Source organism: Camellia sinensis, chromosome 5, assembly GCF_055761805.1.
Source record: "Camellia sinensis isolate YWXY chromosome 5, ASM5576180v1, whole genome shotgun sequence".
Taxonomy (NCBI): Eukaryota; Viridiplantae; Streptophyta; class Magnoliopsida; order Ericales; family Theaceae; genus Camellia; species Camellia sinensis.
The window spans coordinates 139,445,019-139,471,668 of NC_138965.1; the positions used below are offsets into that span (position 1 = coordinate 139,445,019).

Genomic DNA, 26,650 nt, shown 5'->3' on the forward strand with positions numbered 1-26,650 from the left:
AACATAGACATTTTCATAAATATATCTTTTAAAAAGAAACATAAGTATAACTATGCCAATCTTAAGCAATGTTCCTACAGGAAGGGGGGGGGGGAAGAAAAGAAAAGAAAAGAAAAGAAAAAGGTCATATTAGCACCTCCATAATTCAATCCCACGAGAACTTGAAGTGCCAAAAATGATTATTGAGTAGTATTTATTAAGATATAAAGCTTATAGGCATGGCTACTAATAGAATTTTTTTTTTTAAATCATATGCATAAAAAAAAAATTCTAGAAAAAAAAAGAAGAAAAAAATCATATGCATAAGGTAACCATTCCCTTTGGAATTATACCATTGGGATTTTTATTAACCCAAGAAAGACAAATTTAGTGATGTACTAAATTTGTTGTTAAAGTGGCAGATAACATCAAATTTTATTGCTAAGAATATAATTGAAATTACCTAATAGAATTTCCAACTAATTCAATCAAACTTATAATTAATGTAAACAAATATTAGCTAAACACACATATATGTTCCTCAAAGAGATCGAGAGAGAAAAAGAAAGTGAGAGGACCAAACATCAAATCAATTGAAGACAAACCCATTACAAATATTTTCTGTTTATTCTCCACTACAAAATTTTCTCTTTCTTTCTCCGATTCAAATCTTAGGAAAGTAAATGCAACATATCAGCCTATACCCATTTTTTATATAATAAGGATATGAAAACAAAATAGTTAATTTCATGAAACTGAGTACCCATGAATGGCACCTTAAACTTCACAAAAACATCAAAACAAACAAAACCCAGTAGAAATTATAACCCAATAGATATATATATATATGAAATGAGAGGAGGTGAAATATGGGGTTTCATGAACCTGAGAAGAAAACAAATTTATACACTGGACTATACATGAACCTGCTAAATGACACAGAATATACTATCAATAAATTCAATATAACTGCACCCATTAACAGCTAATGAAAGTTAAGTAAACATAAAGGATAACCTGATAATCAAGAACGGGAAAACATACATCAAAACAGTTTAATTTTGACCAGTTAAATCCTATTTTCCCCATAGAATTTCCTCTTCAATCATATTAGCACTATGTTGAGAGAGTTAATTCAAGTGTTAATAAGACGTAATGGACATTTCATGGGAAAGTAAGACTATTTTCCCTTTAAATTGACATTCTTTGGATTCAAATGCATCATACAGCCCAAACAAATCATTTCTCCAATTACTTTGAACATCTCTAAATACTTAGATCTGGTAAGTATTTACTTTGTACTATTATATGCTGTTGTTGATTAGTTTTGGAATCAACCAAGACCAAGAACATCTCCAAGACCCAACCCCCGCTATGTAGTAAATTTAGAGAAAATATTTTAGGGTCTTAAACATTTTACTAAGAACATCTCCAATCCTTCATCAATTTTATATACTGAATTATACATGTAGATCAAGTGAAACACATTTCAGACCCAAAAATTTTTAAAAATGAAAATATCCATATTCAAAATCTATTTCAAAAATGAAAACTCATTTCATTTCAAAATCAACCCAACCAGACACCCACAAAAAACCACAAAAAAATTCAGATATGTGGGTGATTGAACATCTCCAACCCTTCGTCTCCATATTTTATTTCATTTCAAACTCAATATCCAGATTCAACTTTACAAACCCACAAAAAATTCAGATTCAAGCAAAAAAATATCATGAATTGCAACTTTACAACCAAACCCACAAAAACATCATGAATTGCAAAAATTGAAAGTTCTAGTTTACCTTGCAAGGGGAGAGAGACGAAAGAGGAGGGTGAGAGGAGATGAGGTGGTCGGTGGTGTCGTCGAGAGAGGATGAGACACAGAGGAGAGGTGGTCGGTGGTCGTCGGCGTCGCGTTGGTCGGTAGTCGTCGCACGGGATGGGCTCCGATGCAAGTAGAGCTAGAGAGAGAGAAAGAGAGAGAGAGAGAAAAGAGAGAGAGTTCAAAAATTGAAATCAGAGAGAGAGAGAGAGGAGATGAGTACCTGTGATGGAGAGGAGAGAGAGAGAGATTTTCTGACCATTAGATCTTGATGGTAATTGATCTCAACCGTTGATGCTTTGAGATGAGACAATTTAAACCATTGGATCAAAATATATCTCTAAGATAAATTAGACATTTTTCAAAAACCCTTCTCCCTTATTATATAGATTATCTATAGTTAGCTGTTATTTACATATAAATAAATTTCACTATTATTTGCATTTATATTATTTAAATATATAAATAACATATTTATCTTATTTTTTATACATATTTTTATATTATTTAATATATAAATAATATATTTATTCTATTACTTAAATAATTGTTAAACGAGCCAGTTAACGAGTTGAACTAATGAGGCGAGTTTTAATATGTTTGGACTTATTTATAAAGATTTTAATGAGTTCAAATTTGAGCTCGAATGCAATGAAATTTTAATGAATTGAGTTCGAATGAACCTTTATTAAGTGCATTTTGAGCCTATTCACGAATGGTTTTGTTTATTTGCAATTTTAGTAGTAATCCCAGCTGTTTATATTTTTAGTATTTTTTAATAAGAGTGATAATATCTAGGAAAAGACTATAATACACATAAAATTAAGAAACTTGGAAAGATATTTTTTCTTGCTTTTATTATTCGGTTGTAAGTTTTCATTGACTAATGAGAGCATCCACAATGGGATGGTTAAAATTGTTTATTAAAGAGCGTGTTATATGACAAAAAGTGATAAAGGTCAGGCCAAAAAATGTGTGTTAAGGTGTGTTAAGAGTTTGTTAATTTTAGAGAGTAAGTGATGGTGCAATGGATATATTAAGGTGTATGTTAAGTGTGTGTATATATATAAATAATAAATAAAATAAACATATGTATAAATCCTACAACTCTTCTTCTCAGTTGACTATGCTTCCTTGGCCGTAGTCCTTGAAGCTTATTCTGCCGGAGAAGTAATTGTGTCGTCCGAGACTTCTGGCCCAAGCGGTTTTGCCTGTTCTTGAGGGTCCTTCGAGGTAGAGGGAGATTGGGCGGATGGGCCTCTGCTCTGGTTCCTGTTATCAGAGGAGGAGGAGAGTTCTTCGCTAGTACATAAATTATTGATATTGTTTTTGTGTATCCCTAATCTAAGGAAGTCGTCTTCCCTCTAAACGGAGAGACAACAATTTTAACATAACTCGTGCTGAACGAAATTTTGACTTACAAACAAAATATTATTTTCTGCCCATTTTTTTACTTCTTCATTTAAGAAAAGAAATGAATTAAAGGGGCTAGTATATGGGGGCCTCTCTCTTTTGTAATGATCCCTCAAAAACATTTTTAATTGGGGGTATTTTGTGATGTAATCGGTGGGACATCTTTCTTTACAGAGAGCAAAGAATTGTTCCTCTGTTTCTGCTTTGCCAAGTATTCCCCTCCAGAGTTCGTCTCTGTTTTTCGAAGGACTTTTCCCCTTAGCTGAAAATTCTTCCCATTCGACGAACTCGCCCTCTTTCTGTATATACTGTCTAATTGCTGTTGGGGAGTGGAGTTTTTCTATATTTAGATGGTAGATCCTCCCGTTGGTTCCAGTGAGATCGAAAAATCTCGGGTTTGAGGTTTGGATCTTCTTCGTGCATTGAACCATGGCATGAAGGTGAGGGTTTCCATCTTCATGGAGCTCCCTTGCGACAAGTATGTAGCATGGCTGACAGGCTAGTTGGAGGAGAGATTATAAGAGTTCTAGGAGTTGTTCTTTTGGGCATGGGCATTGTGGGTAAGTGAGGAAAACATTCTTGGCATAAAAATGAAAAGAGGCTTGGCGAGGCATTTTGTAGTGGTAAACAGTGAACTCACACCAGCCGTACAAGGCCTCCCTATTAGTTAAAAAACCTGGTGTGAGTGGTGTGAGTGGTGTGACTGGGGGGGAGGCGCTGCATTAATATTACTAGCGCCCCCCCTCCCGCTGATCTGAGCCGTCCATTGCTGTACTTATGGACACGTGTATGGATGTAGTAAAAAGGAAGTCACACCCAGGCCCAGGTGTGAGTGGTGTGAGTACTTTTGATTCCTTTGCCAGATAGTGCTATACACGTGTTGCTCTTCTGGTGGTTTGCGTGGCTGTAAAGAAAATATTTTTGCAGAATGATAGACATAAAGCAAAGGCGGGAAAATAAATGTGTTTGAATTATTTTGAATGGGGAATCTTCGTTCTTACACGCGGGCCAGTTTTGCTATATATTTGGTACCAGAAAATATTTTATGGCATAGAGGAATATGCTTTTGCAGTGGAATAGCTATTGTGGTGAAGTTGCTTTCTGGTACCTTATTTCGTCCCTCTTTTTCTTTTTGTCTTTTTTGTTGATTTATTTAGTATATAATGTTGTACTCCTTAGAAGAGTATCCCGAGAATTACGGGCAGTTCACTCAAATGTATGTAGATCGCTTTTTGACGTGGCAAATAGGGTTGTGGGAAGAGAGCCGGAGGTCACCTCCGGCGAAGTTTGTTCCGGTGTACGAGGAGCAAAGGGCAAATATATCAAAGCTAAGGTGTCTGAATAGAAGGGTTAGCAGAGGTAAGAGAATTAGCAGAATTTGTAGGATAAAAGATTTGGAGTGTTTTATAAAAAATGGAAGGAATAGGAAGCAGCCAGTATCGGACCCCCTTTGCGTACCGAAGGTCAAGGACACCGGCGGTCAGTGGATATAAGCGGAGTTACCGTGGTCGTGCACCTTTTAAGGCGGCGTACATTCGCTGACGGTACGTTTAGAATATTCCGCGTTATATTAAGAAGACTAAGAGGGGAGTAAGGAAGTTGCAGTTGTATGATGAACAATTAAGGGACGTTAAATTTGATAATAAAGGTGTGGCCAGATTGCTTAATGGTATTGAGTTGGGTAATAAGAGATGTGACCGTCAATCAGAAAAGATCGTGGTTAAGGGTATATAATTAATTGGGAATGTTCAATTGGGACAAGATGCTAAAGACAAAGCTGTGGTCCACCACATATTGTTTTTCATCATAAGTGATAATAGTCCGTCAGATTCCGTCTCCACACCTGACAAGATATTTATTGGAGTTGGGGAGGGTAATCCTGAGACTTGGATTGTCGATCCTGACTAGTCCGACTGGTTTTAGATGCTAAAGAAAATGAGATTCAAGCTTGTTGGTGGCAAGGACAAAGAGTACGTTCGTCATGGGATAGAAGTTGTAGACTAGTTCTTCCCAGTTGATGTTTGGACGGACTACAAAGATACGCTGTTGGGAAATGTTGGAAGTATTCAAAAGGGTGCCATATATTTAGTGGCTGCTAGTGTTAGTGGAAAGGAATGCAAAATTACTTTAAGGAATCAAATATACTTTAAAACTGTTTAGAATTGTAATTTGATGTATTACCAGTGCATTTTTACTACATCCATACACGTGTCCATAAGTACAGCAATGGACGGCTCAGATCAGCGGGAGGGAGGGCGCTGGTAATATTAATACAGCGCCCCCCTAGTCACACCACTCACACCACTTACACCAGGTTTTTTAACTAATAGGGAGGCCTTGTACGGCTGGTGTGAGTTCACTGTTTACCACTACAAAATGCCTCGCCAAGCCTCTTTTCGTTTTTATGCCAAGAATGTTTTCCTCACTTACCCACAATGCCCATGCCCAAACGAACAACTCCTAGAACTCCTACAATCTCTCCTCCAACTAGCCTGTCAGCCATACTACATACTTGTTGTAAGGGAGCTCCATGAAGATGGAAACCCTCACCTTCATGCCATGGTTCAATGCACGAATTTCTTTACAGAGAGCAAAGAATTGTTCCGCCGTTTATGCTTCGCCAAGTATTCCCTTCCAGAGTTTGTCTCTATTTTTCGAAGGACTTTTCCCCTTAGCTGAAAATTCTTCCCATTCGACGAACTCGTCCTCTTTCTGTATATACTGTCTACTTGTTGTGGAGTGGAGTTTTTCTATATTTGGATGGTAGATCCTCCCGTTGGTTCCAGTGAGATCGAAAAATCTCGGGTTTGAGGTTTGGATCTTCTTCGTTCATTGAACCATGGCATGAAGGTGAGGGTTTCCATCTTCATGGAGCTCCCTTGTGACAAGTATGTAGTATGGCTGACAGGCTAGTTGGAGGAGAGATTGTAGGAGTTCTAGGAGTTGTTCTTTTGGGCATGGGTATTGTGGGTAAGTGAGGAAAACATTCTTGGCATAAAAACAAAAAGAGGCTTGGTGAGGCATTTTGTAGTGGTAAACAGTGAACTCACACCAACCGTACAAGGCCTCCCTATTAGTTAAAAAACCTGGTGTGAGTGGTGTGACTGGGGGGGCGCTGTATTAATATTACCAGCGCCCCCCCTCCCGTTGATTTGAGCCGTCCATTGCTGTACTTATGGACACGTGTATGGATGTAGTAAAATGGAAGTCACACCCGGGCCCAGGTGTGAGTGGTGTGAGTACTTTTGATTCCTTTGCCAGATAGTACTATACACGTGTCGCTCTTCTGGTGGTTTGCGTGGCTGTAAAGAAAATATTTTTGCAGAATGATAGACATAAAGCAAAGGCGGGAAAATAAATGCGTTTGAATTATTTTGAATGGAGAATCTTCGTCCTTAGAAAATAAATTAGGAAAACATTAATGCCACGACCACGGTAACTCCGCTTATATCCACTGACCGCCGGTGTCCTTGACCTCCGGTACGTAAAGGGGGGTCCGATATTGGCTGCTTCCTATTCCTTCCATTTTTTTATAAAACACTCCAAATCTTTTATCCTACAAATTCTGCTGATTCTCTTACCTCTGCTAACCCTTCTGTTCAGATACCTTAGCTTTGATATATTTGCCCTCTGCTCCTCGTACACCGGAACAAACTTCGCCAGAGCTGACCGCCGGCTCTCTTCCCACAGCCCTATTTGCCACGTCAAAAAGCGAACTACACACATTTGAGTGAATTGCCCGTAATTCTCGGGAAACTCTTCTAAGGAGTACAACATTGTATACCAAATAAATCAACAAAAAAGACAAAAAGAAAAGGAGGGACGAAATAAGGTACCAGAAAGCAACTTCACCACAATAGCTATCCCACTGCAAAAGCATATTCCTCTATGCCATAAAATATTTTCTGGTACCAAATATATAGCAAAACTGGCCCGCGTGTAAGGACGAAGATTTCCCATTCAAAATAATTCAAACACATTTATTTTCCCGCCTTTGCTTTATGTCTATCATTCTGCAAAAATATTTTCTTTACAGCCACGCAAACCACCAGAAGAGTGACACGTGTATAGCACTATCTGGCAAAGGAATCAAAAGTACTCACACCACTCACACCTGGGCCCGGGTGTGACTTCCTTTTTACTACATCCATACACGTGTCCATAAGTACAGCAATGGACGGCTCAGATCAGCGGGAGGGGGGGCGCTGGTAATATTAATATAGCGCCCCCCCAGTCACACCACTCACACCACTTACACCAGGTTTTTTAACTAATAGGGAGGCCTTGTACGACTAGTGTGAGTTCACTGTTTACCACTACAAAATGCCTCGCCAAGCCTCTTTCTATTTTTATGCCAAGAATGTTTTCCTCACTTACCCACAATGCCCATGCCCAAACGAACAACTCCTAGAACTCCTACAATCTCTCCTCCAACTAGCCTATCAGCCATACTACATACTTGTCGCAAGGGAGCTCCATGAAGATGGAAACCCTCACCTTCATGCCATGGTTCAATGCACGAAGAAGATCCAAACCTCAAACCCGAGATTTTTCGATCTCACTGGAACCAACGGGAGGATCTACTAACCAAATATAGAAAAACTCCACTCCTCAACAGCAAGTAGACAGTATATACAGAAAGAGGGCGAGTTCGTCGAATGGGGAGAATTTTCAGCTAAGGGGAAAAGTCCTTCGAAAAACAGAGACGAACTCTAAAGGGGAATACTTGGCGAAGCAGAAACGGAGGAACAATTCTTTGCTCTCTGTAAAGAAAGATGTCCCACCGATTACGTCGCAAAATACCCCCAATTAAAAACATTTTCGAGGGATCATTACAAAAGAGAGAGGCCCCTATATACTAGCCCCTTTAATTCATTTCCTTTCTTAAATGAAGAAGTAAAAAAATGGGCAGAAAATAATATTTTGTTTGTAAGTCGAAATTTCGTTCAGTACGAGTTATGTCAAAATTGCTGTCTCTCCGTTTGGAGGGAAGACGACTTCCTTAGATTAGGGATACACAAAAACAATATCAATAATTTATATACTGACGAAGAACTCTCCTCCTCCTCTGATAACAGGAACCAGAGCAGAGGCCCATCCGCCCAATCTCCCTTTACCTCGAAGGACCCTCAAGAACAGGCAAAACCACCTGGGCCAGAAGTCTCGGACGACACAATTACTTCTCCGGCAGAATAAGCTTCAAGGACTACGACCAAGACGCCGTCTACAATGTCATAGACGATATCAAATACTCGACAGTCCCTACCGAATTAATGAAGAATTTAGTAGGCTGCCAGAGAGATTTCCATGTATTTGTTAAGTTCCAACCAGATCTCACTATTAGAGGAGGAATTCCTTGTATTTTATTAACAAATGGGGACAGTAGTTGGTTAGATGCAATGTCCCCAAAAATGAGAGAATGGTTTGATGTTAACGTAACCACTGTCATGATTAATGAAAAATACCCCGGAGAGGAATACTTGGCGAAGCAAAAACGGAGGAACAATTCTTTGCTTTTTGTAAAGAAAGATGTCCCACCGATTACGTCACAAAATACCCCCAATTAAAAACATTTTCGAGGGATCATTACAAAAGAGAGAGGCCCTTATATACTAGCCCCTTTAATTTATTTCCTTTCTTAAATGAAGAAGTAAAAAAATAGACAGAAAATGATATTTTGTTTGTAAGTCGAAATTTCGTTCAGTACGAGTTATGTCAAAATTGTTGTCTTTCCGTTTGGAGGGAAGACGACTTCCTTAGATTAGGGATACACAAAAACAATAACAATAATTTATATACTGACGAAGAACTCTCATTCTCCTCTGATAACAGGAACCAGAGCAGAGGCCCATCCACCGAATCTCCCTCTACCTCGAAGCACCCTCAAGAACAGGTAAAACCAACTGGGCTAGAAGCCTCGGATGACACAATTACTTCTCCGGCAGAATAAGCTTCAAGGACTACGACCAAGACGCCGTCTACAACGTCATAGACGACATCAAATACTCGACAGTCTCTACCGAATTAATGAAGAATTTAGTAGGCTGCCAGAGAGATTTCCATGTATTTGTTAAGTTCCAACTAGATCTCACTATTAGAGGAGGAATTCCTTGTATTTTATTAACAAATGGGGACAGTAGTTGGTTAGATGCAATGTCCCCAAAAATGAGAGAATGATTTGATGTTAATGTAACCACTGTCATGATTAATGAAAAATTTTATTAATTTTATTTATGAAACCACTCAAAATTTTATTTACGTACTACATTTCCCTTATCATCAACTATTACATCTTGAGTCACATCACTATTTTTTACACTGATGATTACATTTCATAAAACATTAAAAAATTCTGCTACATCCATAACAATTGATCCTCTACGATCAACTTCCTCTTTGCTAACACCAACCTCTGAAATCGACAGACCATGATCAACATCACTAGTGTCATCACCACCTCTGCATATATCAATCTCTGACAAACTCAGACGACCTCTGCGTTCATGAATAATTGAACCACTTTCCCCAAAACCTCCTAACAACAAATCTCTTCGCCTCTCCGGTAAACCAACAGACTTAGTCCGTGTCAGAATCGGAATGGCCTTCATTGGAGGGCAATGCCAAACATCAACATTATCATTAGTATATTTTTTAGATAACACAACAATAGAGGGGGCCCTCATTTGCGAATCTTCTGGCATGCCACTCGTAGAATACTTCAGATACCCCTTCATTTTACAATACGTAACCCCCCTTTTAATATTCGAATTTTCAAGTCGATATTTCACCATCCATGGCACCTGTTTGTCGTTAATTGTACAATAACCATTCCCATAATAGACTAGCTCGCATTGACAATCCACTGGAAAAATAAACAACACCTGCAAACTGTCACTACCGTCTAACCTCCGATCATAAATATTTACTCTGACCAACCCACTAGCATTGGGTGCACAAAGGGGGGAATATTTTATCAAATTTTTTTATCAACCTTAATACTTTTTTGTTTGTATCTTAACCTCAATTGAGAAAATAAATTAGGCAACGCAAGTTCAATACAATTGAAATCACTTGTTGAAACACCTTTAACTACCCCAGTTTTTATATCGTCCACCTCCATTAAACTGAACATTAGAAATAAAATACATAAAATTACAATTCTAAACAGTTTTAAAGTACATTTGACTCCTTAAAGTAATTTAGTATTCCTTTCCACTAACAGTAGCAGTCACTAAATATATGGCACCTTTTTGAATACTTCCAACATTTCCCAACTGCGTATCTTTGTAGTCTGTCCAAACATCAACTGGGAAGAACCAGTCTACAACTTCTATCCCGTGGCGAACGTACTCTTTGTTCTTGCTACCAACGAGCTTGAATCTCATTTTCTTTAGCATTCGAAACCGGTCGGACTGGTCAGGATCAACAATTCAGGTCTCAGGATTACCCTCCCCAACTCCAATAAATATCTTGTCAGGTGTGGGGTGTCTCTCTCTCAAATGCATTCAGAGGTATTTACGACCATGCTTCCCAGTGTCTCTCTCTCAAACCGACTCTATCTCTCAACTTTCCAACTCCGTTTCTCTCTTAAACGACCATGCTTCCCAGTGTCTCTTTCTTAAACGACCATGTTTCCGAGCTTCGTCTCTCTCTCAAAACGACTAGCAAGGGTCCGGACGTCCGGCCGGACATCCTACTAGACGACCCACGACACTGTTAACACACAAGTTCGCAGGTCGTCTCTCTTTCTCTCGGCTGGTTAGAAGCATCACCATAGTTAACACACAAGTTAACAACTGACACTAATGGTTGACACTAACACACCCCTTAGCAACTCCGTTGCACCACAAAACAGTGTTTTAAGTTAGCCAAATAAATTATAAATTCATACTTGCGTATGAGATTAAAGTTACAATTGAAACTTTAATTATTCAATTATAATATATATATATATATATATAAATACTAAAAAAAAGTCAATATCTTACCAAAATAATAATATACCTATCACTACTATTATATAAATGTATTATCTATAGTTAGGTATTATTTACATATAAAAAAATTTCACTATTATTTACATTTATATTATTTAAATATATAAATAGCATATTTATCTTATTTTTTATACTTATTTTTACATTATTTAATATATAAATAATATATTTATTTTATTATTTAAATAACTGTTAAACGAGTTAACACACAAGTTAACAACTGACGCTAATAGTTAACACTAACTCACCCCTTAGCAACTCCATTACACCACAAAACAGTGTTTTAAGTTAGTCAAAAATTAGCAACCGACACTAACACAACATCTAGCTAGTTCACTACTGATGCTCTAAGAATGCCATCCATACACACTACATTCATTCTCAAGAGAGTCCATGAAGCCTTTTGGTGGTGAATACGTTTTGAAAAATGATATACAAACTTACTTTTTAATTTTTTTTTAGATCCAATAATACTATCTTATATTGGACAAGTGAAATCATCAATAATCATGGAGACAAACTATATGCACCTTATAATTATAGAAGAAAATGAAATAATTTCATATTTTTTAAGTTATAATTAAAAGAAATAAAATCATAATTAAACACAAAAAAGTCATAACTAAAATCTTAAAATAATGTTATAATTAAAGAAAAAAATTAGTTATAACTACAGAAAAAAAACATAGTTAAAAGTACAAATGATATGAGATGAGCATAATAAAATTCTCCATGTTGGAGACGAACTCATCATCTCCTCCACTCACACATAACAGGTTTACCAGCCCCTCGGTGTGCATCCATCAAGCCGAACTCACGAAGACAATAACCTTGGGCTTCCACCTATGATTTATGTGAGGGAAATGCTAGAGAGCTCTAAATCTAGAGCTCTAATTTGAGCTCTAGTGATGTGTCAAAGCAAAAAAAAAAAAAAAAAACAAAAACAAAACAAGACACAAACATCACATCAGGGTGGGCCCCACCTTCCCATTAGAGCTATTAGAGCTCTTTTATTAGAGCTTTAAAGCATTTTTATTTATGTTATTGTAAGTTAAGAAAATATTTAAAACTCCTCTAGCGTTCTTACAAAACTCCAAAATTGATTATTTTGCTCAATGTTTGGTGAAAGATGTCGAATAACATTTTTTTCTTGACACATACAAACTCTGTAAAGTAGAGTCTTTATTTGCATTTTATAGATCTTTGTAATAGGTTATGTTGATTGAATTAATATAATTTTTTTATTTGAATAATATACGTAAAGAGTTCTACAAAATAAATTACGCGTGTAAATTTTAACTAATGATAAAATAAATAAATAAACTAACCCTTTTAGAATTAATTTTTTTTATAAACTTATTTTAAATTAATTGTTTAGCAAACTAGTAGAAGGATACATGATCATATCTTGATATTGGAAACATAACAACCTTATTATGATACACCACCACTACAAAATTCAATTCCAACCTCATATCAAATGGACACTAAAACCACACAAATGAATACAACAATCTCACGTATTTAATTCATGAGAAGAGTGATGATGATGATGATGATCATCATCAACAACCTTCAAGAGAATCTTCAACAGTTCAATGGCTTTGCTCTTCCCTTTCTCACTCCCATTCTCTGCAACTTCCCCAATTCCATCAAAAACCCCAAACCCCATTTCTCCAACATTCTTCGCAACCTTTTCCCCTCCACATCTCACCAAATTCAACAACGCCGACACTGCATTCTCTCTCGTCCTCCCACTCGACCCCGTCAACGGATCCAACAAATCCACCAAAACTCCAATCCCTGAAACCTTTCGAAACCCATCAATGGCCTCTTCACACCCAGCAATCTGCGCAATCACCGCCGTAGCATCCTCCACCAACCCAACTCTCCCCTCCTTCATCACCAGCGAGAACAGAGCATTCACTCCCCCCAATTCAATCACCGTGGATCTATTAAGCGGGTAGAGAGAGATCCCAAACAGGGCCTTGAGAGAGTCCTTGATCGATTTCGAGGGCGAATTAGGGTTTCTGACGATGTCGATTAGGGCGTAGACGATGTCGCGCTTGGAGCCGATGATGGGGCGGTAATCGTCGACGGTGAGGAGACTGTAGAGGGTGGCGGCTGCGGCGGCGGCGGCGGAGGAGGAGGAGGAGTGGCGGCGGAGGGAGTGGGAGAGGGCGTCGAGGAGGCCGCGGGTGGAGATGAGGGTTTCCGGGGAGGAGATGGAGAGGTTGAGGAGGGTGGCGGTGGCGTTGTCTTGGGAGGTGGAGGAGGGAGAATAGAGGGTGTTGGCGAGTAAAGGGATTGCTCCGGCGTCGGCGATGAGGGGTCGGCTTAGGGGGTCGTGCTTGGTGATGAGTCGGAGCTCAGAGAGAGCTTCCTTGCGAGACTGTTCGGACACTGAGCTCAGCTTCGCCACCAGAGTCTTCGCTGTTCGTCTCTTCACCTCCATTTTCAAGTTTCTGCAACCTCTCTGCTCTGCTCAGTTCAGTTCAGTTCAGTTCTGTTCTATAAATTTGCTGATGTTTTTTTTTTTTTTCAAAACAAAGCTTGTGTTTTTTTATTTGTGATAGAGACAATTTTGCAATCCAAGTTACTATAATTTGTCGGTGCATGAAAATTGTCAAAGGTTGTAATGGTGACGGGAGAGGGATGAGTGATCGTTTTATGAATAATAGGTCCATCCATTAAAGTATTCTGCGACCTTAATTTCTTCTGCTTGACCAATTCAAGATTTTTTAGTTGACGTATCGACTTGGCTGTTCTGGTTGGCCACCTTATCTCGTTAATAATTACGTATGCAGTACATAAGATATGCGGTTCACACACGTCACGTAAAATGATTCAACCTTTTAATTGAGACTTATTAATTTCACTTGTGGTGTGTTTGGTTAGGGGATTTGGGAAAGGATTTGAAAAAGGAAAGGGAAAAGGTGTGTGAAACTATGTGAAATATAGGCATAATATATTCACATTTCACTTACTTTTTTCATTTCTCTTTCCAAATCCTTCTCCAAATCCCCCAATCAAACACAACATTAAGGTCTACATGAAAATATATTTACACTCTTTTCTCTCAAATTTTATTTTTTGTCCACATCATTAAAGATGAAATTAGATGTGTTTAATTAAATAAAACGGAGTGTACAAATAAATAAAATTAAAAATAAATGATAAAAAATCAATATTACATTGGTGTTGTTACTTAAGTGGTAAAAAAAAAAATTTCTTTGACCAAAAGCTTTGATTTCGAGTCTTGCACAATTCGTTATGTAAATTTTTTATTTTTTATTTTTAAAATAGAGAAATTCACATACCCATGGGCCATGAAGAGAAACGCCATGAAAAACGTTGAATGGTAACAAATGATGAAGTCAAAGATAAGAGGCTGAGATACTTGTGATTAAATGTCTGTCAAGATTGGAGTTAATTTGATTCTGAGAACTTATATTGAGCCTCTGTTTGGGAAGTGGGTTGGCTTTTTAACTTTTTGACTTTTTTGACTATATAAACCTAGGCTCAAAAACTTAATTTGGAAAGGGCTTTTGACTTTTTGACTTTTTTAATTTTTTTTGTGAGAGAAGAATATAATAATTATAGAATTAGATGAGATGTTTTGTCTGTTGTGACTCATGAGCCTATTCTGTCTTTTATGGCTCATTGAGCCAAAACAGTCCAACGAGCCCTTGCCAAACCAACCCTGAATCTCCTCATCTCTCCTAAACTTCTCCAATCTTCGGCCCAAGCGGTTGAGACAGAAACTCGTCTCCCGTACAATTCGGAGGCCAAGCCCCACACCCCGTGTACTTTCATTCTCACTTTCAACTTACTTTGAGGATAGTATTCAACTTTCATCATCTCAAATGGATTTTCTCTATCTTCTTCACCTAAAACTTTTACCAATTTTAGATCGAGATTTTTACTACGAGAACCTAATAAAACCTATTACAATCCAAGTATGGATACTAGGCTTGCAAAGGTTATTACAGCAATCACAAACATATTTCTAGAGAGAGTAATAAAGTTGCATGACTAATTCTGCTGTCACAGCCATAGTCTTCTTATGTCAATTACAAGTCCCATGCACAAATTAAAATTTCTCCAAGTAAGAAAAGCTAAACTACACTACTGTTGTTAGCAAAATAGCAAAATAACAAAACATACCATAAAACAGCTACAAGATAAGCCAAACAGGACCTTATAAGGAGAGGTTGAAGAAAACTATTCTTATATCTCCATCTTTACTTTTGTTTCCTTCATAGCTTAGCTTCGGCCTATATTTTTAATGCTTAGCTAACCCCCTCTAGCCCTCTTCATCATAATCTTCATCCTCATCCAACCTCGAATTGAGTTGCGCAAATCGAAGAGGGTCAATCGTCATTCCGTCCATCTCAGAAATCGACCAACCGGGATATTCTTCGCTTCTAACTTCAGTGGGCCCTGTTGACGAAGCACACGCCGCTGGTGGTGGTGGTGCTGCTGCTGCTGTTGCTGCTCCAGACGATGCTTTATCGGTATTATCATTCAATTCAGTGTTCAGATCAAAATTTCTACCTGCTGGATTCACACCGTTAGAAACTTCAGAATTCTCCTTTGCTATTTCCTTCGACTCCAGACCATCATGATCTGTTGTTGGCTTCCCGGGAATCAAAGTTTGCTTGCTGCTGTGCTGAGCGGGAGTGCAACAGTCGATGTCGACGTCATGCTCTCTATGTGAAACTCGAGCTCCACGGCCACGGCCTCTTCCTCGACCCCTTCCTCTTCCCCTGCCACCGCTGCTTGCGTGGCTTATTATGTCATGCTGCAGCAAACAAGTGACAATTGCTCGATAATTATTGGTTGGTTTCATAGTCAAATAAAAACAAGAATCAAGAAGAAGATATTACTGGAGAATTCGGATTAGAGGCGACATGATAGATAACTGGACAAATCTAACAGGAAGAGAGTTGATCATCCATGGAAGATTGAAAGGAAGTCATCGATCCTCTAATCATAAAAACACTTATGCACTTTCGTTTTCTTAATCCATGCACAGTTTACACTTTTTGTATTTTTTACAAATATATAAAACAAGACACGTTCCTCGTGAAAAATATTGTTTCCTTCACATGTAATGACCTTGACTCAATTACACTTTTTTCTTCATTGTTTTTAATATTTATTTTGGGTACAAGTGACTGCATTGTACATATCATTAAATATTAAATACAACGCATGCATGTTTGGTACACGGGCTACTATAATGCTCTTATTAAACAAATGAATCTACAAGATTATTGTCTTACGGTACTTTAAGATCAAAAGTACATTATATTTAATTTGCCACTTCTTAAGGAAAATCGTGTCAAACGAACCAAAAGATGCACGTCTATTTACTTGTGTCATCCTATTTCATTGTTAATTTTTCCAGGGGAGTTGGATGGGGATATGTCTGAAGAACATGAGATCTTTGCTTATGAAGATCTATTGGAATTCAGGGATGAATACACCAACAGTTGGGACTATAAATGGTAGGGTTCATCTACCAAATTCAAAAATCAAATTAAATTATTAACTCAGCTTGAATCAAAACATGAAGAATCCCAAATAATTAATTTTGATTTCAATAGTAGATTCATATCCACATATAAAACTACTTTATATAATGTGTTCTATTAGAATAAAAAGTGAGCCTTCACCGAGCGGTTAAGGCTGTTAGCATCTCTAACGGCACAAGTATGAGTCATGGAAGCAGCCTCCAAATATGGAGGTAAGGTTGTGTACACCACACCCGCTTTAGCGGGAGCCTCATGTATTGAGGCACCCTCTTTTTTACGAGGTAGCATAAAAAAATACATAAACATTGACCATCTTGTTTTAATTGGATCTGATAATTCAGATTGGGATTCAAACCAACAGACCACAATAACACACAGGGAAGCATGCCACAACAGCCCCCAACTAATGGAGAAGCGTGCCATAACACACAAGTTGGTCAATGATAATGGAGACCCCCAAAAAAATAAAATAAAATAAAATAAAATACTTAAAGACCAATTCTTTTTTTCCATTCCGGAGATAACCCTGATCCCCATTCTCGTCTCCAGATCCCATGCAAGTATGTTTTTTTTAATGTTGACCTAATTCTAAAAAAATATTGACTTAATCTTGGAAAACTACTAAGAAAAACAAGTCTTCATTAGAAGTTTTCAAAATTTAAAAATGAAATAAAATAAAACAAGAAGAAGAAAGGATTTCATTTCACTAGATTGCGGTTTACTGTAGTAAAAGTACTTAAAGTCGCCCATTTATGTTGGATGCACCCAAAGAAAGGATATCTTACCATCCTACTCCTCTTTGACTCTTCATCACTATCATTGAATTCCTCACCTACAGCTTTCCTGTTAGGACAGAACAAAATTTTCAACTAACTAGTTAGTCTGGGTAATATAACAGAGGAATAAAAGACATACAAAGGAAAAAACGGAAGCCATATATCTCTAACCTTCTCTTTGACATGGTTCGATCCTCAGCAGCAGCATCAGGATGACCATAATCGGGAACCTTGCTAACTATTTCCCTCAGAAAATCAAACACATTGTAACTTCGTACACAATGTTTTCTGCAGTTCAGGCACAGAATTTCAGCAGATGAAATTCAACTTTGGAGGGCTAAAACATAAGAGGAAAAAGGAAAACAAAAACACAAAAAGAAAAGAAGAGAAAGAAAGAACGAAAATTTTCTGTAGAACATATATGGCAGAAGAATGCAACCAAATTACCATAACACAAAGCATGAACCTAAAAAACGACACAATATTTTTCACTTTTGACAGATACTAGCCAACAGGTGCACCCATGTTGGAGATAACAATAGTCATTTTGAATAAAAACATTTCCCATTTTGAATAGAAAAAACACGAAAAGGTTAATAAATGGTTAAAGCTATCCCACTAATATTGAGATATAATTGATTACAATATATAGCCAATTTTGATTCCCCATATGGCAATGACTATTAATGACGACGATCTAAAAACTTGACTTACAAATGCAACGCACTCATTGTCTTTGCTCCTCTTTGAAGGGTTATATCATATGTCCGATCGCAAAGGTCTTGCAAAAATAATTCCAAAGCTTTAGCTGCACCAGTATTCCAGAAGGGTAAGTGATGGAAGAGTCAATACAAATAAGTTGTTAAGGCTAAACGGCTAAAAAATTAAAACTACTTACAAACTAAAACAGGCACCGCCATAGCAATCTTGCCAACATCCTCGTCAGCCTGCATTATTTTCTTAATCCGGGCCTGACAAATTAACAATTTCTATTAGATAACAAGGATAAACTTACAAAACTCTCATTCATTAAAGAGACAAAATACATAAAGAAATTAGAATTCAGATTATTTCATGTTATCACATTGTTCCATGTATCAAAACACCAAGACGCCCCATGTCATGATACAACAATGATCTCATGAAACATTATATCATAGGATGAGTGCAAGGAATACTCTCCTACTAATAGGGAGCCCAAACATAATATGACACAGCAATGAAAAAGGCTGGAAGACTGGTACAAATATGAGAGATTTTAGGCTTCAAAAAGTGTAACAAAACAGGTAAGGGTTCTAGAATAACAACGCAAGGTTTTACCGGCTGTTTGGGGGTTGTTTTGGACACTGTAATACCTTCAGATTTTGTTTTACATGACACCAGGGTTAACAGATTGAGGGTTGAATAATGTTTAATACCTGGTCTAAATAATTATAAAATAGGACTCTAACATAAATAAAATCTTGATTACACATTATCCGAATAGTTTGGCTTGGCACCAAGCAATTTTTAAGTATTATCACTTTTTTAATTTTACCGTTTCTTGATTTTCTTATGCTCTACATCACATTAGCGGAAATTACATTAGCTAATGCATGGCTGTTTCTAACTCATGAAGCGGACGAAATTTAACCCACATGCAATTAATTATACACTTGCAATTGAAACCAACTTATAGTTGGTTCAATTAGAAGTCTTGTTGCATTGAGGTATGTGACTTGCAATGCAACTGAATTGAAGTATGTCGTTCAGAACCTTAATGAACACAAAATTCCAAACCAGGCGAGTTTATTCTCAGTTTGCCAGGATTTTAAGGTTTCACAAGGAACCATTAAAGAAGGTAATAACTTACACAAGCCTCTAAGGGCCTATTTGGTTGTGTAGTTTTCTACATATTTGTTTTTCCCTTTTTTCAGAAACAAAAAATATAAAAAGTTCGAAAACAGCCATCATTTTCATATCGTTTCTATTTTTGTACAAAAATTGTTTTTAGAAACAATTTGCCAAACAGGTTTAATGTGTTCTCCTGAAAATGAAAACATAAAACAAAAGTACAACCAAATAGGCCCTAAATTGCAAGCGACAGTTAAGCACCATTATAGCTTAAGACATTAGATCATTAACATGATTTACCACATCATGCTGTTTATGCATTAGTAGTACTCAACATTCTGATCGTCCCCACCCTGTGAATGTACCTATCAAATCTTTTAGGCAAAAGCCAATTTGAGATCTAACCTTACTGAATGGAAAAAGTAAATTTCTTAAGTCCTACACCATGCAAAGAAGTTTCTGAAAATTTCTAAAGGTGCAAGTCATGATGTATTGTATCTATCTAATAAGAAACCAACAACGTGAATCTGTACCTCCCTTTCATTCCTAAATTTAGAAGGTACAAATAAATGACAGAAATACTATTGAAAATGAATTTTGAAGAAGAGGAGCAACAATATTCCCTAACCCAAGACTCCCTTTATTCCTTGGCAGAGAGACCACCTCCCAACTAACCAATGATCATTCCTCCCTTCAGCACTTCCCTCCCACAAAAAGTCCCTCATCATATTTTTAACCTATTCGCCACCCAGTGTTTTAAAAAGCCCTAGGCGCATCGAGGCGCCAAGGTCACCTGGAGCCTAAGCCCCGAGGCGTGAGGCGAGGCGCGCGCCTCACCAAAGCGAGGCGCAAGTTATAGAAGTTAAGCAAAATATTAATAAAGCACAATTTCTAATATAAACAAATATTTAATATGTATATTATTAATTTTTTTAATAAGAAAAAAAAAATTAATTTTTTAATATATATATTATTTAATTTATTTATTATCTATTAATATGTATATTATTATCTATTAATTTTTTTTTAATTTATTTATTTAATATGTATATTATTATCTATTATTTATTTATTATCTATTATTATCTATTCAGCAAAATATTAATTTTTAATATATATATATATAATTAATTTATTTAATTATTATTTTATATATTATCTATAAGTATATTATATATTGTATAATAGGTATGGTATAATATTATATATATAAATCAATTATATTTTATATATTATAAGTATATTGTAGATTATATATTATATATTATATAATCGGTATTATATAATATTATATATATATATATATATATGAATACAGAAAATAAAAGGGAGAGATAGATCGCGCGAGAGAGAGAGAGAGTGATCATGAACGAGAAACGAAGCAGAAGAGAGAGATCGCGATCGCGATCGCGAGAGAGAAGGCGAGTGAGAGAGAGCACGCGATCGTGAAACAGAAATGAAGCAGAAGAGAGAGAGCGATCGTGAAGCAGGAGCGAGAAGAAGACAGAAAGAAGGAAAGAGAAGACGAAGCAGAAACGAAGCAGAGAGAGGAGAAGAAGCAGAGAAGAGAAGAGAAGAGAAGAAGAGGAGAAGAGAGCAGAACCTGGGAGTGGAAGAAAGCCGAGGCGCACAAGGCGCTCGCCTCATCGTCTAGGCAGCGCTTCACCTGTGTCGCCTCGCCTCACCATGACTGAGGCGCAAAGCTGCGCCTTGCCTCGCCTTGAGCTTAGGCGCGCGCCTAAGCGCGCTTTTTAAAACACTGTCGCCACCTATGAAATACGGACACGGACACGTGACACAACATGGACACACAGACACGCAAATTTTCAAAAAATGAGAGACACGACACGCTAGGAACACGTTCAGTATATATAATTAAATTTATTTATTATATGTCATAAAATTATAAAAAAAATAAATAATAATTGAAAGGTAATTAAAAAATACAAAATAACACTATTAAAATTTGTTCCTATAATAAAATTAATAAACACATATCATTAAAATTAACAAAAGTAATCAACAAAAAAAAAAGAATATAATTAAATAACAGAGGCAGAGAGAGAAGAAAAAATAAAATAAAATTGAAAAAAAAAATAAGAGAGAGGGGAGGCGAGAGTAAGAGAGAGGGAGGTGTTACAATTAGCATATAAAAGAACAGAAAAAAGAAAAGAAAAGAAAAGTCCAAGAGCAGAGCAGAAGAGAGAGAGCGACTAAGAGAGACGAGAGAGAAGATCGAAGAAGAAGAAGAAGATCCAAACGAAGAAGAAGATCGAAGTTGTGCAGCGACCAGCAACGGTTGACCACCGACCACCGACGAGCGACGACTAAACAGTGACAAGCGACCAAGTGTGCTCGACAAGCCATTCTCTCAGTCTCTTCTGTTCTCTCTATTTGATATCTAGGTTACAAATTGATCTGTTTGCTTTAATTTTTCTTTTTTACAAATTGACCCTCACTTGAAGTTTCATAAATTATGATTTTCACCCCGCGGTGTCCCGAACGTGTCCCAAATGTGTCCATTACTTGTCCGGCTGCAAAAAAAAAAAAAAAAAAAAAAAAAACGGACACCTTCTACTGCGTGTCGGACATGTGTTCACCGCGTGCCCAACGTGTGTCTGTGCCCATGTTCGACGCATGTCTGACATTGATACGTAGCCCTCGGAGAGGTGTCCGTGCTTTATAGTTCACCACCCCTACCAGAATTGTAATCAATGCCCACTTCTAGAAAATTGTAAATGAGAAACATAAATCCTCTCCTTAAAACCATCCACCAAACTGATCTCCTTTGCTCTATCACCAACCTTCCCAAAACGTCAACCATTGAAGTAAACACAAAGAGAGACAACAGGTAACCCTGTCGAAGCCCCCTAGATGCCTTAAAAGAACCACCCGCATTACCATTGACTATAACTAAAAAATTTCACAAAGACAAGCATCCATTAATCCATTTCCTCCATCTCTTTTTTCTTTTTTCTTTTTTCTTTTTTTTTAATCCACGACAATAGAGTGGTGGATTCCATCAAAATAAAGAAAGAAAAGAAGAGAGCATAAATTGATCGAGATCACAAACTATAAATTACATACTGCATTCCAATCCCTATAAATCAAAAAAAGTAGGATCCCCTTAAAAGGTTTAGAAACCGAAGCCCAAAAGAGGACGAATGGCACACTCTACCCATTTCCTCCAAGAAGAGGGCACAAATTTCCTCTTGCTCCACAACCCTTTTTTAGCATGACAAAATCCAAAAAACCCTAATCCACTTGATTATATGCTTTTGTTAAAAATCAACCTTAAAAGCAAAACCTTCCCTGTTAGACTTCTATAATCCTCCACCACCTCATTTGCTATTAAAACTACATCCAACATTGGACACCCCTCAACAAATGCCCTTGAGACATAGAAACAATATCCCCAAAACCGATCTCAATCTTAAAGATAAAACTTCAGTCAAAACTTTTTAATGAATTATCCTTCTTAGGAATCAAGCAAATCAAAGTAGCGTTGGTACAAGAGTTAACAATTCCACCTTTAAAAAACTCACCAAAAACCTACACCAAATCTTTATTTATAACATCCAAACAAACCTAAAAAACAGCTAAGGTGAATCCATCAAGCCCCAGGGGCATATCCCCCTAACACTCAAAAACAACATTCCTAACTTCCTCCTCTTCGAATGGCCTTTCTAACCATCTAAACTTATCTGCACCAATGGGAGACCAAACCATTCCATCGATTCCCAAACTACCCCACCCCATACAAGTAGTAATAATTAAAAAAAGAAAAAAAGAAAAAATTTCATTTGCAATAATTCCCCCTCTCCATAGGCAAAACCGACCCTACTTCCAATCTAATAAACTTCAATTTTCCTTCTACCAGTTACAACTTTCTGAAACAATTTAGAATTATTATACTCTTATTTCAACCATTTAAATTTAGATTTTTTGAGTCAAAGAAATTTCTTCGATAAAACAACTTCAAACTAAGACTTTAAATCCCTACTTTCTAATCTAAGTGCCTCATCAAAACCATCTCTCTCCTCAATAATATCCAACTCAACATTCTAATTATGAATCCCATTTTTCTCTTTGTTCAAACTACCAAAGTCAAAAACCTCTTGATTGCAAGTTTTCAACCCTAATCCACCAAAGTCAAAAAAAAAAATGAATCCTACAAGAATCCCAAGCACTCCCTAAATCATTTCTTAAGCAATTGATTCTCTAACCACATGTTCTCAAACCTAACACTCCCCCCCCCCCCCCCAAAAAAAAAAAAAATCCTACAAGAATCCCAAGCACTCCCTAAATCATTTCTTAAGCAATTGATTCTCTAACCACCAAGGTTGTTAAAATCGGGATCCTAAGTAGGATCGGTGAGAGGGTCTGGTGGATCGGATCGTAGAATCGGATCGAGAGTCGTAAGATCCTACTTTCTATTAAAAAAAAAGATAAAAATAAAAATTAAAATGATACATATTAAAAATAAGGTGAAAAATCATAAAATCTACGATCCTACTTGTGATCCTACCCGCGATCCTACCTACGATCCTACACGATCCCATGCGATCCTGTTATAACATCGATCCTACAACGATTTGGATCGTTTCCTACGATCCGGATTGCGATTTTAACAACCATGCTAACCACATGTTCTCAAACCTAAACAGAGTAGGACTCCACTTAAAAGGACAATTCTCCAATACCACTGGTTTATGATCATAAACTACTAGGAAGAATCTCCAGACTCACATTAGGAAACCTCTCCTTCCAATCTAAAGAAAATAAAAAACTATCAAATCTATCATAATCTAAATTTTCCTGAAAATTAGACCGAGTAAAACAAGCATTCAACAAATGTGGATCAACCAACTCACAATTCGTAATAAAAGCATCAAAATTTCTCATACGCCTTGAGATCCCCATTCAACTTTTTTGAAGCAAATCCATTATCGTTAAAATCACCTCCCAAAACAATTTGGCAGACACAACCCAAACAAACCAATTAACTCCAACAAACAACCATCTAAACCTATGACTTAGGACCATAGACCCCCATAAACTAAGCCACTCATCGTTGTCATCAAAGTCTCTAAACCGTATAGACAAAAAACACCCTAAATACTACTTGTAGCTTACCGACCACCCTATCATCCCCAACAATCAAAATCCCCCAAGGATCTACTACTGAAAGATAAGGCCTCCTAACTCCTATTCCAAGCCCCGCCAAATGCTCCTAAAAAATTTTCAATTTTACTTTCTAGAAAGATTACAATATCTGGATTATTCTTGATCAAAGTATCCTTCACCGCACTTCTCCTACTCCTAGACCCAAGGCCATGAAAATTCCAACTTGTTATCTCCATTTATAACTTATCCTACCTATGACCTCTTTTGCTCAATCATCATAATTAATCCTAGAAACCATATCCTCAACTATCATTTAGATCAAATTTTGAATTTTATAGAGGTTTCAGAATAGGTTGTTTTTGTATTGAGGGTACAGGTTTTTATCTTTGCATACGGATTGTGCATGTGCCTTGTGTAGTAAATTCTTACTCATCCAAAAAAAAAAAAAAAAAAAAAAGAGTATTTGATTCTCCTACAAAAAAAATATGAAATTTTTATAAAAAAACCAAATACACAATCAAAATTACTACCTACCTACCCAAAGCAATGAAAATCCTAATAATAACAATGCCATAGACAATCCATCCGAAATTCAAAGCAAAACATAACACAATCATATACTTCCATGAGAAATGCTAAAGTCCAAAAATTTAGACTCACAAGGATGTAGAAAGGGAGTTGGGACCTATATGGTGGAGTGTGTGACAAATCAAAAGTTGGGGTCAAATTGAGGCAGCTGTTTAGGGTTCTCAAACATTTTCATACTGGCATAGAACACCCAAATCAAATACAAACACATACATAAATAACTTCAAATTTTAGAAATTAAAGCCCTAATGTCACAGTCATGCTAACAATCAGCAATCATAAACTCTATACAAAGCATAACCCAGATTCCACAAAATCCAATAAGAAACACCCATCTACTTTATTTGGTACACACACAAAACAAACCCCCAAAAACACAAAAATTCAAAATCATATACGCATCTGCATCGATTGCAGATGCAAAAATGAAAAACATAGGAAAGGAAGAGAGAGAAACTTACAGCGGGAAAACGGGTATCGAGCTTCTTCTTCATGGTGTCAGTTTTGGGCCATTTGATATTTTATAAATATACAAATTTTAGGGGAAAAAACAAAAACATAAAAATAGATTAAAATAGGAAGAAAGGGCAAAGAAAATCTAAGCGAAATCGAAGCGAATCAAACATAAGAAGAAGTAGAAGAAGCATTTCGACAATCATTTGCAGGCATGATGTCGTGCGTGCAATCTCAAGGTATTTTCAGATCTGATGCGATACCTGGCTCCGAATACCTATCTGCGCGACTTTCACACAGACTATAAATTATTCCATAAGTTTTGTTTTGTTTATTCCGAGTAATAAATAAATAAATAAATAAATAATACTCTTTAATTCCAATCATTCTCTTAATTCCAATCATTTTATCAATATTTTTATTAAAATCTTTTTTAATTTTTTTCTCTTTGAGCAATTCTAATCATAACATACCCTTCATTTTTTACTAGTTAAAATATAACCCTTCATTTTTTATTAGTTAAAATATAAATTAAAATAAAAAAAGTTTGTTCTCTATTTGGTCTAACTCATTTTTAATAACTTTTTAAAAATATTTTACTTAATTTTATGTACATTTTAGATCTACTTGATATATTTTAAAAGAAGAAAAAAATTGTACAAAAATCTTTAAAAAATTTATTGAATACAACAAAAGATAAAAATATAATCAGCGTGTTTGGTTTCAGTTTTCTGAAAACCAAGTTTTTAGTTTTTCGTATTTTTTTGTTTTTAGTAAATATTTTTTAAATTTTAAGCAATTTTTTTTACTTTTTTAGATGCATCTTACTTAGATGTATCTAAATAATAAAATATTTGTAAAAAAATATTTCAAAAAATTAATAAATACATAAAAATACAAAAAATGTATTGAGTTTTCATATTTTTTAGTGTATTTATATTTGGTGTGTCTAACAATTAAAAAAAATGGCTTAAAATATTAAAAAAATTCATTAAAAACATTAAAATACAAAAAATAAAAAAATAGAATTTTTTGAAAACTGTTTTTAGAAAACCAGAACCAAACAAAGTGATTAATTTTTCTTTTCTTTTTTATGTATTTTCAGTATTTGGTAATTTTTTT

General features: G+C 36.3%; 2 protein-coding genes across 2 annotated transcripts; both read right to left on the minus strand.

Annotated features, from left to right (window-relative positions):
• Window positions 1-12,541: 12,541 nt before the first annotated feature.
• Window positions 12,542-13,905, minus strand: LOC114289959 (U-box domain-containing protein 16). Its single transcript, XM_028233806.2, has one exon. The coding sequence runs from the start codon at window positions 13,664-13,666 to the stop codon at window positions 12,728-12,730; it is 939 nt and encodes a 312-aa protein (XP_028089607.2). The 5' UTR covers window positions 13,667-13,905; the 3' UTR covers window positions 12,542-12,727.
• A 1,325-nt stretch (window positions 13,906-15,230) lies between these two features.
• On the minus strand, window positions 15,231-25,916 carry LOC114290025 (uncharacterized). The gene is made up of 6 exons (XM_028233900.2): window positions 25,537-25,916; window positions 18,426-18,498; window positions 18,242-18,335; window positions 17,699-17,815; window positions 17,537-17,594; window positions 15,231-16,015 (listed from the first exon to the last, which is right to left on the minus strand). The coding sequence occupies exons 1-6, from the start codon at window positions 25,567-25,569 to the stop codon at window positions 15,518-15,520; spliced, it is 873 nt and encodes a 290-aa protein (XP_028089701.2). The 5' UTR covers window positions 25,570-25,916; the 3' UTR covers window positions 15,231-15,517.
• Between the last annotated feature and the right edge of the window lie 734 nt (window positions 25,917-26,650).

Coding starts and splice junctions, on each gene's coding strand:
- LOC114289959 (XM_028233806.2), bottom strand. CDS start 13,666: ATGGAGGTGAAGAGACGAACAGCGAAGACTCTGGTGGCGAAGCTGAGC.
- LOC114290025 (XM_028233900.2), bottom strand. CDS start 25,569: ATGAAGAAGAAGCTCGATACCCGTTTTCCCGCT. Junction 18,336..18,425: donor GGCGGTGCCTGTTTTAGTTT/GTAAGTAGTTTT, acceptor ATACTGGTGCAG/CTAAAGCTTTGGAATTATTT. Junction 17,816..18,241: donor ACAATGAGTGCGTTGCATTT/GTAAGTCAAGTT, acceptor CCTGAACTGCAG/AAAACATTGTGTACGAAGTT.